General features: G+C 36.8%; 1 protein-coding gene across 8 annotated transcripts in view; it reads left to right on the top strand.

Annotated features, from left to right (window-relative positions):
- Eif4g3 (eukaryotic translation initiation factor 4 gamma, 3) overlaps window positions 1-12,171 on the top strand; it is a gene marked incomplete at its 5' end in the record, with an annotated part of 297,239 nt that overhangs the window by 154,608 nt on the left and 130,460 nt on the right. For all 8 annotated transcript variants that reach the window (XM_013519513.1, XM_013519514.1, XM_013519512.1 and 5 more), the window contains 2 exon segments: window positions 1,553-1,650; window positions 3,681-3,803. In XM_013519513.1, the coding sequence (XP_013374967.1) occupies window positions 1,553-1,650; window positions 3,681-3,803 (221 nt within the window).

The raw sequence follows: 12,171 nt of genomic DNA, 5'->3' as shown, positions 1-12,171 counted from the left end.
TCCCAGAAATTTCCTTTTGAAGATTTTGACGACTATAGTGGAGATGTTAGTAGTGACAGTGATGATAAAACCAACATTCATTTTATTTTTATTAGAACCAAGGGTTTTTATCTGTGTTAACAACTTTGTACACGTTTCTTCTTGTCATTAATCGGTGTGCATTAGATCCTGTCATGTACCTACTTAAGGATATTAAATTAACAATTCCTTTTTTCCTACATTGTCATTTTTTTAAACTTCTATTTCTAGAGTAGTCCTATTACTATAGTATAAAATCATGTTGATCTCTTCCCCATATTTCTAAAAAAATTTTTTTGCACTCCATATTCTTATCCATTTACAGCTCTCTCCAGTTTCCCTTTTCACAGCAAAGGTTTTAAGAAAAGGAGTTATCTATCCTCACTGACTTCACTTTTTTCCTTTACTTTTACCACTCATTGTACTTGAATGAGGCTATACCTCCCACTTTCTTACCCAAGTACTTTTGTCAAGATCATTAATGATTTCTACTTTGACAAATCTTAGTTGACCTCTCAGCACCATGGGACATGTTAAATACTTCTCAGTCTTGAACAGTTTTCTTCACCAATTTCCTTAGTCGTCTTTTCTGTCTCCTTTGCTGGACTTTCCTCCTTTCTGTGACTTCTAAAAGGATTTCATCCTTGAGTTCTTTTCTTATTTACTGAGTTGTCCTCGTGGTTTAGATTCTCTTCATATTCTACCAGTTCCAAAATGGAAAACTGTAGCCCATACCTATCCTGTGACTCTAGTTTTATGCCTCCTTCTACTGGGGCTTCAACTCAGCGCTTGGGGCTTGCTAGGCAAGCATGCTACTTCTGAGGTACATCTCAAGCTCTGACTCTGTTTAGTCTGATTTACATTGCTGTACTCGGAGGATAGGAATAAAAGTAGATTATAGGTTGAACAAAGGTCGAACAAAGGTGCATTTTTCTAAGTGGTAGAAAAATATAGTTTGGAACTTGGATCTTAATACCTGAACTTTGTCTATAGGCTGCGTTTTCTTTTTGTTTTTGTTTTTTCTAACGCCAACATCAAGGTATTTATCCAGACTTTTACAGTTGCTCCTTGTGACAGTGACTATCCATAAGTAAGAATTATCAGAAAGCCTACCCCAGGATGGTGAGAACTGTTCTCCCTCCTGCCTGTGACCGAAACCTTACACACACAGACTTAGATAAATTAGTTCCTGTTTGAGAATTACTAGGGCAGGTATTGGGCCCCTAAAATACAGCTTTAAAAGTAGCCCTATAGTATACCTTGTGTTTTCTAAAGATCTCTCATTTCAGCCTGCAGGAATTATTTAGTTGTTTTCATATTGAATGTGTATGAATGCTTAAAGACATTGCATACTTTGGGAATAATTCTTGACCATGACCACTTTAGTAGCTGGAAGAGAGCATGTGGAAGGAGAGAAAAAGAAAACTTAAGATTTTTTTTTGTACTTTTTTGAAAGGATTATCTAGATGCGTGGTACCATTGATAACTTGTAATGTTTGACAAATTAACACTTCATTTTTTTCTAATTCTTCAGGAACGCCTTTTTACCCAAGTCAGCCAGTGTATCAGTCTGCACCTATCATAGTGCCTACGCAGCAACAGCCCCCTCCAGCTAAGAGAGAGAAAAAAACTGTAAGAGATATTTATTTTTCTTATTTTAAATTGGGAAGTCTATTCACTTATTAAATTGAATTGTTGTTTATCCAGTTCTTACTCATCTCAATTTACAGTTGACTGTGCCATTTTTTATTCTCCATTCTATCCCCACCCCTCAACTTGACCTGGAAGATTTTTATGGTCATATAACTAGAAGTTGTAGTTAATATCTGCTTTCCCTGTTCATTGGACTGGGTGTGCTACATGACAACATGCATTCCAGCTTTGGGGCTAGGAGGGTTTAGAGTGCCAAGATCTCATTCATTGGCATAAATTTCAGTTCAGTTCTTACATCCTGACTTTCCTTTACCACCAGACCTAATCAACTCTCCATTCAAGTCTGAACTGACAGAAAAAATATAGCCCAAGAGTAAAAGGAGCCAAAGTTTTGTGGACAACAAGAGAAGAAATTTTTACTTTTGAAACAGATTTAAAAACAGAAAGCAAGCCTGAGATGGTGGCATATACATGTAATCCCAGTGTTTAGGAGACTGAGACAGGAGGATCACAAGTTCTAGGCTGGCCTGAGTTACATACCAGGATCCTTTCCCCAAAAATAAAATAACCAGAAAGCAAACTTTAGAAATGTACTCTGTTTTAATTAAGTTACAGGGGTTTGACCTCTGACCAAGAAAGGCAAGCCCAAGAGAATTAAGAGTACACATAGTAATACGAAATTCAAAGTGCAGAACATTTTGTACAAGAGTGGCTTGCTGTCACTTCCATCAGAACACAGAAAATGGGTGAAGTTTGAAATGAAGAGACTCATGTTCACACAAGTGAGGCAGGTGGGAGTGGCATTATCAAATACTCTACTAAAAATTAATGATACTCAAAACCTGGGACTTTGTTAATTAGAAAATTCCTTGTGTTCATGTCACAATAAACAGGATGTGCTAGAGTATCATGACCCTACAGTCAACAAACTATGCTTTAGAAATATTGAATCAGCATTGTAGAATTTGAACTTGAACACTTTTTACAGTGCAGAAAATGAGTAAAGGTGACAATGAAAGTGGAAGACAGTAATGATAGGTATTACTGAAGGTTGTAAAAACAAACTTCCATACCTGAGAAAGTAGCTGATACGGAAATTCTTATTGAAGAATTGCTCCTTTGTAAGCTTCCAGATCCAGGTGGCATTATTAATGAATACTCTGAAATTCCCAAGAAGCCAAAGGTACACTATTTAAGCTGTGTTGATAATGAACAACAGAAGGGGCCCTTCATGCCTCAGCACTGTCTCATACCTAGATCCAGGCACTGCCATCTTCAGTCTCGCTCCATCCTCGCTGATGTCTGTAAGCACAGATACCCTTAAAAAAGAGAAGACTATATACTTGTGTATCTTTCTTTTTTTTTCACTTGTCAATTCATTGTGATTACCATTCCATATCAGGACATGTAGACCTGCCTCATTCTTTTTACTGGCTGTTTGGTATTTAATTGTACAGAAATAGAGTAATTTTTGAACTATTCTGTTCTTGACTGACGTTTATGATGTTTCTGTGCCTTTCATGAAAAGAACAGTACTGCAGTGAGCATCCTTATATACGTACTTGTATATTAATTTATTTGCAGGGTATATTTCTATTCCTAAATCATTATATATGTACATTGCTAATTTTGTAAGAAAACCTTGAGAACCATATAGAACATTTAAAACTGCATTCTATATAACTTCCATGTATTAAAACTATTTTATGAACCTTAAGTGCTATCCATAAAATCAATTTATCAATCTTAATAAGTACAATTTTTTTTTGCCTTTTGGACTTAGAATTTTAGTCTATTACATCCATTTTACTTATTATTCTAATTACCTCATGTCAAAGCTAATGGCCTAAAATTTTTTGAATGACTCTATGTGGCTCTGTGATTACAAGAACATCAAATATGATTATCAACTTTATGTTTCTTAGTTTGCACCTTTAACTTATCATATGCCTATAAATCTTGTACATAGCTGACCCTCCGTACATTTGTCATTTTTCTTAATTGTGTAGATAAGAATTCGAGATCCAAACCAGGGAGGTAAAGACATAACTGAGGAGATTATGTCTGGAGGTGGCAGCAGAAACCCCACTCCACCCATAGGAAGACCTACATCCACACCTACTCCTCCCCAGGTAAGAGTGAGCCATGATGAATGATGGTCTGTATTTGTTCACTGACTTCTACTGAACTCTCCTTTTTTTCCATAGCTACTTCCGTACTTCCCATTTGCATCAGTTGTCTCATAGTCTTGAGTATCTAAAGGATATTTCAACAGATGTGTTCTCTTTGCAAATTATTTTAACTCCAAATTTTTGTTGGTAATATTTCTGTGTGGTGTTGTCATATTCAGAGCAGAGCTGCTGCCACTATTCTTAATGTACTGTTGCGTGATACCAAAAGGAGCTACATTCCTGTGGATAGTCATCATTAAATGAGTGTTCTATGTCTTTAGTGTAGAACCCGCAGAATTAAATATTGCACACTATATTAGTGTAATTAAAGTTCAGAATTTGAAATGTTTCTTGAGATCATTGCCTGTGTTATTGAGAGAGTATCTGAATGTATAATAGGGTGTACTTTTTACATTTTAAGACTACTTAACTGAACTTCTTGAAAGGAAAGTATTTTCTGTTATTTACCAAGGTTATTGGTAAATTCAGGTGGGCACTTTTTATTCATAGTGAAAAACATGGTTATCGTGGTTTCCCAAGAGTTCACTTTCTTGTCTTTAGAAATCAAGACATTCTAGGCGGAGCTGAAGTTTAGTAAACTGTAGTAGAAAATAGTACCCCTTAAGGTTTTGACAAGTTTTTACTGCATTCTGGGTCACTTTAAATTTACCAAAACTGGGGGCTGGGGAGTTAGCTCAGTGGCACAGCGCCTGCCTGGCAAGTGCAAGGTCGTGAGTTCGATTCCTGGTACCGGGAGTGGGGGGAAATTTACCAAAACTTAGAGTTGAATGATTTTCAAATCTTAAAAATTACATAAATTGAGAGCTTAGCATATAAAAATACGTAACAGCAAAATTATTAAAGAGGAGAGTGCTGCTTACTTTTCTAAAAACTTATGGCTGGACTTAAAGTTTGTAAACAAGTGATAGACAGTCATAAGACTTTTTGGAAAAGAGTTTACAAACAAGTGATATAGATGATCAAATATAAGATATCAGAATAATAATCTGTTGACTTGATTTTCATACTAAGGTTAAAAACTGTTCTTAAATATTAAGGTCAAATAGCTAGCTGATTTTTTTTTTTTTAGAGCCCCTTGAAAACTAAAAGAGTTTTCTTAAGACTTGGTTCTTTGTTGTAACGAGTTATTTTTCATTTGAAAATGATGATAGTCTCACATTGAAGTGATGTGTGTTTCAATCTGTCTGTCCAGAGAATGTAACATGTGGCCATGTAGATAACATGAATTGTTAAGATCGATTAATAATTGTTAAAGAACTCTTCACCATCCCCCATTACGCAGGGGCGTTCCCAGTCTGAAAGATTAAGAAGGTCTTACATGCATTCTCTTACCTGGAAGTCATCCTGGGACAGGCAAAATTTCCAAATTAAAATTATCTCTTTAGGTGCTCTGTTAGTTAGGGATGTACTATGGCAAAAATTTGGGATCAGTTGATTAGAGCAGTCACATTTTAGTCTATTTCTCAAGCATTAATTAAAATACTATTGTCTAGAGATACAGTTAAGTTTCTTTGTCAGTTTTTGTTTAGTGTCTCAACTTGAACATGTATATGTATTTTTGCACTTTAGTTTTGGGGAGGTGTTTGTTTTGTTTTTGTTTCATTAATCTTCCAAGTTGATCTTAACCTGCTTCTGGTTATCTGTCATCCTTCAAAGAAACCTTTTGCTTTGTATCTTTTCCCAGGCACCATGGGCCTAAAAATGAGATGAGTGTATGTGTCTAAGTAATTATAAAATGCAGAAAATGTACACTTCTAAACAGATAAAGGCCCTTAGTCAATAGTTATAATGTAGGTACTTCTCTGTAAGAATTGTAATATCTCCTATGAAGCATAAGTTCATTTTATTGGGTGATTTGCATTTAAATCGACACTTCAAAATGTGTTTTCTTTTTTTTTTTTATTTTAAAGATAAAAGGAGGGAAACATTAACAGACATACAACATTTTACATCATATCACAAGCACAATACAGACAATACAGAGTTACAAACAAAGTGGTAGGGAATTAACAGTGGTGGTTGTATTACATATTGATATCTTCAAAGTGGCTTCTCATGAAAACAGATATAGACATACAATACTGGTCAACCAAATCAAAATGTGTTTTCTTTTCAAAGGCACAAAATTCATGGAAGGATGAAATATCTTTTTAAGAGACACATATACTAAAAAAATTTCAGAAAAACAATAGCACAATTGTGATAATAAGAAATGATATTTTCTGGAAAATCATACAAAGTGGTGCAGAGATAGAAAGAAGGTGACCCTGGTTAATAGAAATGATCATTCCTGACATAAAATTTACATAAAATTACATAAACTGTTATTTCAAAAGAAGTTAGAAATCTTTGGTTATGCTAAAAAAGAAAACTGAAATTTTTAAATGTTGGTAGCTAATCCATTAATAAATACTATGGTGGCAGCCAAGGAAAACCCACTAGATTTAGCAAAGGGCTACTAATTTGCAGTTTCAGTGTAATTCGAGATACATACTGAACCATGTTTTGGCAGAAATCTGCTGTTGAAATGCCCCTCTGTATCAGAATTTAGTACCGAATAATACTAGTCTTACAAGGTACCTGCTTTTAGTAAGACACAATTGCATGTGCTGTATATATAGCAAAGCCCTTCCCTACCATTGAAGAGATACTATCTTGGTATCTTTAAGGGAGACAAAGAACCATTTACCTGAATGTGCACACAGTGGCAGTGTCTCAGTTAAGAAAACAAGTGATCTACCACTGAGCTACATCCCCAGCTCCCACTTACTAGTATCTAACTATTCTTCCTGCGCTATGTGTACAGTCATGAAATTCCAGAGGTGACTGAGCCAGGGTGGAATTGCAGCACAGCTGCAAAAGTGACAGATTAGCTGGGTATGGTGGTGTATACCTATAGTACCAGCACTCTGGGAGGCTGAGGCAGAAAGATTGCAAGTTTGAGACCAACTTGGATAATTTAGTGAATTAGCAAGTCCCTGTTTCAAAAATTAAAAAAAAAATTTAAAGGTTCATGCAAATGTCCTGGGTTTAGTACCCAGTTAACCTGCTGTACACACACACACACACACACACACACACACACAAAAGTGACAGCTCACAGAGACTCATCAGTAGTGGTATAGATGAGATTATAGTGTATAAGAAATATAAAGGATAAGGGGCTGGGGATTTAGCTCAGCGGCAAAAGCGCCTGCCTGGCAAGCGCAAGGTCGTGAGTTCGGTTCCCGGTACCGGAGAAAAACCAAAAAAAAAAAAAGAAATATAAAGGAGAAACAAACATCTGAGGTAACCCTTCAAGCTTAAATGCCTAGATTTATAGAAGACATAACTTAGAATATACATAGAGCAATTTGAAGAGTGGCGTAATGACTTTGATTTAGGCAAGCAAACAAGCTGTTTTGATTTTTTTCTAGTTTAGTCTTGAGGTCTCTTTGTCACGAGTGGCTATAAATCAAGATAACCAATCTCCAAGGGAACCCTGACCAGGGACAGGTCAGGTCTGGGTATGTGGGTCGGTGAAACCCAATTAAGAAGTGAAACCCCCCAAAATGAAACAAAATTTAATTTATTACTTACACATCCTTTAGAGGCAAGGGTTCCTGTCAGGAGGCCTGTGGGAATTCTAGAAGCATCAGGAATGTCAACTAGTGGGTAGGAACAGAAAGACAAAAAGGGAAGAAGATCAGGAGACTGTGTCTTTATTATTGTTCATGGGTGTTTTCCCTTTGGCTTTCCTATGGGCTTACAGGTTGGCAGATGTAAAGGAAATACTCCTGAAGGGAGAACTTGTTTCTAATATTAACCAGTATGTTTTAATATGATCACCAGCTTTAGGCATGTGTTGGGTTTGGGTAAAATATGGGAAGCAAGTAGTCTATGTCAGGAGCAGTCACACAGGAAAGTTTTCACTAGGCAAAGTGAAAGTATAAATGGATTCTATATAACTTATGTCGGGGGTAAAGATGGATGCTAAGGCATCAACGATATTAAATATATTTATGACACAAACTAAGAGCTCATTGTAGGAAACTACATTTGGGTTATATAGTTTAGGAAAATACCCCTTTGTCTACATTTTTGCTTATTTGATAGATTACAAAAAATACTTCATTTAATTTTCACTTACTGATTTATGAAGTTAAGAATTTTTATGTTCACTATCTGTGTGAATTATTTACTTAAGCCTTCTGTACACATTTCTTTTGGGATGATATATAAGAGCTCTTTATATGTTGAAGAAATCCCGTTGACATACATCTTAGTCTGTGTTTTTGTGGCTATAACAGAATACCATAGACTGAGTAACTTAGAAACAATGGAAGTGTGGAGGCTATAGTCTCTGGCTAATGAGGGCCTTCATGCTGCATCCTCCTGTGATACCAGGCAGAAGGGCAAGAGAAGGTGAGAACAAGGGTGAAATAAAGGACGGCACTTTCTTTCATAACAGATCTGCTCTTGTGATGACTAACCTACTTCCACAATAACATGAATCCTTTCATGAGAGCAGAGCCCTTAGGACCTAGACACCTCTTAGTAGTCCCTACCCCTCTATATTGTTGCCTTGGGGATTGAGTTTCCAAAACTGAACTTTATGTGATTCTTTCAAACCATAGCAGAATATTAGCATGTCTTTCTTAATGATTGTGTTTTAACTTTGTTAGTAAACTTTGTTAGTAGTGCCTTCTGTCACGTAGAGTTTTTACATTCACATATGTCTGTCTTTTCTTAAATAATTTCTGTTTGGGGGTTTTCGTTTGGTGGTTGTGGTGGGTTTTGTTTTGTTTTGTTTTGTTGAGACAAGGTCCTGCTATGTAGTTTAGACTGGCCTTGAACTCATGGTGATCCTCCTGACTTAGCCTCTCAAATGCTGGAATTATAAGCTACTATGCTTGGCTGGGGGTTTATACTTTGAAAGTCTTTCCCATCCACGATAATAAAATCATTCACATATATTTTTTCTAGTAATTATATGTTTTGATTATTTTACCTTTAGCTCTTATTGGTATAGACTTTATCTTGACATGTATTTTGGAGGAGGGTGGGCATGAGGTTTGGACCTTTGCACTGAGCTACATCTACAGCCTACTTTTTATTTTTCAGGTGAGGTCTTGCTAAGTTTCCTAGGTAGACTTCAAATCTGAGACCCTCCTGCCCAGCTTCCTAACTGCTGGGAGTATAGCCATGTGCCACCATGCGTGGCTATATGGCTTGTTTCTCAGTTCAGTATTACTTCTTGAATAGTTTGTCATGATCTCTACATTTTGAGATGTTGTTTTAATGATTTAGTGAATTTTCATATATCTGGATCTGTTTGTGTGCTTTTCTATTTCATTGAACTGTTTTAAATCCATTACTGTCGTGTGTGTGTGTGTGTGTGTGTATGTGTGTGTTTTCTGTCTTAAATACTGTATTAGCCTGTTTTCAGTTACCAGAAACGCAATATCAGAAACTAGATGAGTTACAGACATTTACTTTGAGTCATGATTCTGGAGGTCTCCAGATGGTCTTCTTGTTGGCAGAGACCTGGTGTGTGATGTACAAGCATCACCAGGCAGGAGACGGGACATGTAGGTATGTGTGTGTCTCTCCTGCTCTCTTACTTCTTAAGCAGTCACTAGGATTCTACATGGGGACCAATGACATTGTCTAATCCCAGTTCCCTCCTAAGATCCCAGCTCTAAACAGCACAGTCTTATTCTACCCCCTTTCTCTCAGTACCTCACAGAGGGGTTTAAATTTCAAGGAAACCTTTGGGGACACTTAAACTGTATCCAGTCCATTCCAAATCCTATACCTTATAATACACATTTAATATAGAGACAGTTCCATTTGCATTATCCTTGCTTTTAGAGCTTTTCTTGTTGTTTCATTTTCCTCCTCTTCCTCATGGGAACTTTAATTCTCTTTCATCTTCTGCTTTACAGTCTTAGAGCTTTTTACCTCGAATCTGTGAGTTTCTCTTCCCTTTCTTTACATGATAGCAACCTTTCCTTGTCTTCTCAGAAATCAACTGTCTGTTGAAGACGTCTATCATTTTCTGTCAGTGTTTAAAGGGAAAAAATATTTCGCCAATGCTTTTGGCCTGAGTATATATCCTCTGGTTTGTTAATTGTCTTATTATTGTGTTATTCCCTTTTGCTTCACAGTGAGGTCACAGCTGGTGTACGCTGGAATATGAGGTTATGACCCCTGGGTTACAGTCCATTTCTTCAGGTATTTGTTATGCTAACCTTGTTCTCCTTTTTTCAGTAAATCATCCTGCAGTCTACCCAAGTTGCTCAGGCAGTAACTCATTCTTAAATCTTTCTCTCACACCCTACTATCACTTTATCAGCAGATTCTATCTGACCCATTCTCACCACCTTCACTGCTGTTACTGTATTCTAAGGGCATTTTTGTCTTTCTCCTAGACAGCGGGCACTTTCTTACTCATTTCCCTGCTTCTGTCTTGCCTCTCCTTGTCTATTCATTATACAGCAGTGAGAATGAAAGACCTTTTTAAAACACAAATCAAGTCACATGTCTTTCCTATTAAAAATGATCCTGTGTCTCTCTATTGAGGGCTCAAACAGAGAAGCGTCCATACTCTCATAGCATTGTGGAAGTCTGTTTGAGGTCATGAATCATGGGGTTTCTGGCTACATGGTTAATCCCTTCTGCTCCTCTCTATTTTTCTTCACTATACTGCATGGTTACTGGACTTTCTGCCTGTTGTCTGCATTTCCAAGCTTACCTGTACCTTAGGACTTTTGCTTTTAGTGTTCTTTTTGTCTGGAATGCTTTTCCATATTCCAGATCTGCCTCTTTGAGGCCTCTTCTAATACAACTTTCTCAGAAGGCAATTTCTGAATATAACATCACAACCCTTACTGTCTGTCCTTTAACCTGATTTAATTTTAGTTTATTGCATTAACCTTTGCCTGATGTAAGTTTATTTTCTGGTTTATTGTCTGTCTTAATCATTAGAGTATTTGAATGCTAGGAGCATTATACCTTATTCAGCACTGTGCTCTCAGCACTGAGTTCAATATATGATACTTGTTATCAATGTAGAGAGGATATGATTTTCATTTCAGAGCCAGGAGTAATGATTAAAGCTGCTTAAAGCTGACATGGGCTCTACGATTAAATAGTGAGTTCATATTAGTTAAGATTTTTAAATTAGTAATTTGTTAGAAAACATACAGAATTAAAGAACTAATCTGTTTGGATGATGCAGATTCTAGTGTTCATATTCTGTGATTCTGGCATTAGAATTCAATGTGCAACTTACTGTTACTACTATGTTACGACTATGGTCATTATTCATTGTGAATTATTACCCATGTATTACAAGAAATAGTCATCATGTCATTGCATATATCATTATACTATGAGTCAATCTCTACACTCAGGTGTTTCACAGCCATTTTTAACTTTCAAGCGTGAGTTCATGATCTTCTCCTCCTCCACCCCTTTACCCATAATGTCTTCTGCAGTGACCTCTATTTTAGTGAGTAACACACAATTTAGAAACCAGAAACCTAGGAGATTTTTTACCCCTCTGCTGTGCATTGGTCCCTTCCCTACTAGTTAATTACCGAGTGCTCTTGGTTTATCTCCTGTGTTTATATAAAATTCAGTCATACCAGTTACTAAAATTATTTTCTGTCATCTCCTGCAGCAACCCTATAAATTTTGTCTTTATAACTTCCCTCTCTTTCCTCTAGTTCATCGTGCCTGAGTGGTCAGAATTAGTTGTGGAGTTAGTTTCTTTGTTCTTTAGTACGGGGAACTGAACCTAGTGTCTTCACACTGAGGTGTAATCCCCAGCCCATTTTTTTAAAGACTGGATCTCTCAAAGTAGTCCAGGCTGTACTCAAGTTTGTGATCCTCTACCTCAGCTTCCCCAGAAAGCTGTGATTTCAGGCATGTGCCACCACATCTGGCTAGAATTCACTTTTAGGAACATAAGTATGATTGTGCTGTTTACCAATTATAATCTGTTCCTGGTTTTCTTTGGCTGTGGAGATAAAGGCCAAAACCCTTGATGTGGCCTGTAAGGCCCTCCTGTCTGTCTTGACTCCCACCTGCTTCATTTTACATCAAGCTCCCTACCTCTTCCTGGTTGATCACATAATATTCTTCCCTTTAGAACCTTTATATATGCTGTTCTTTCTGCCTGAAATACATCTTTCTCTACTTCCTCACATGCTTCCCACGTGCCTGTGGCCACATTGACTTTTAACCTAAATGTTGCTTCCAAAAATTTGCTCTTCGTATACATACATAGTCAAGTGCTAGATGATATATTATCCCTGTTCGC

Source organism: Chinchilla lanigera, unplaced genomic scaffold, assembly GCF_000276665.1.
Source record: "Chinchilla lanigera isolate Chin_1 unplaced genomic scaffold, ChiLan1.0 scaffold00051, whole genome shotgun sequence".
Taxonomy (NCBI): domain Eukaryota; kingdom Metazoa; phylum Chordata; class Mammalia; order Rodentia; family Chinchillidae; genus Chinchilla; species Chinchilla lanigera.
The sequence above is the reverse complement of the archived record's forward strand: the minus strand, read 5'-3'. Positions and strand labels throughout refer to the sequence as shown.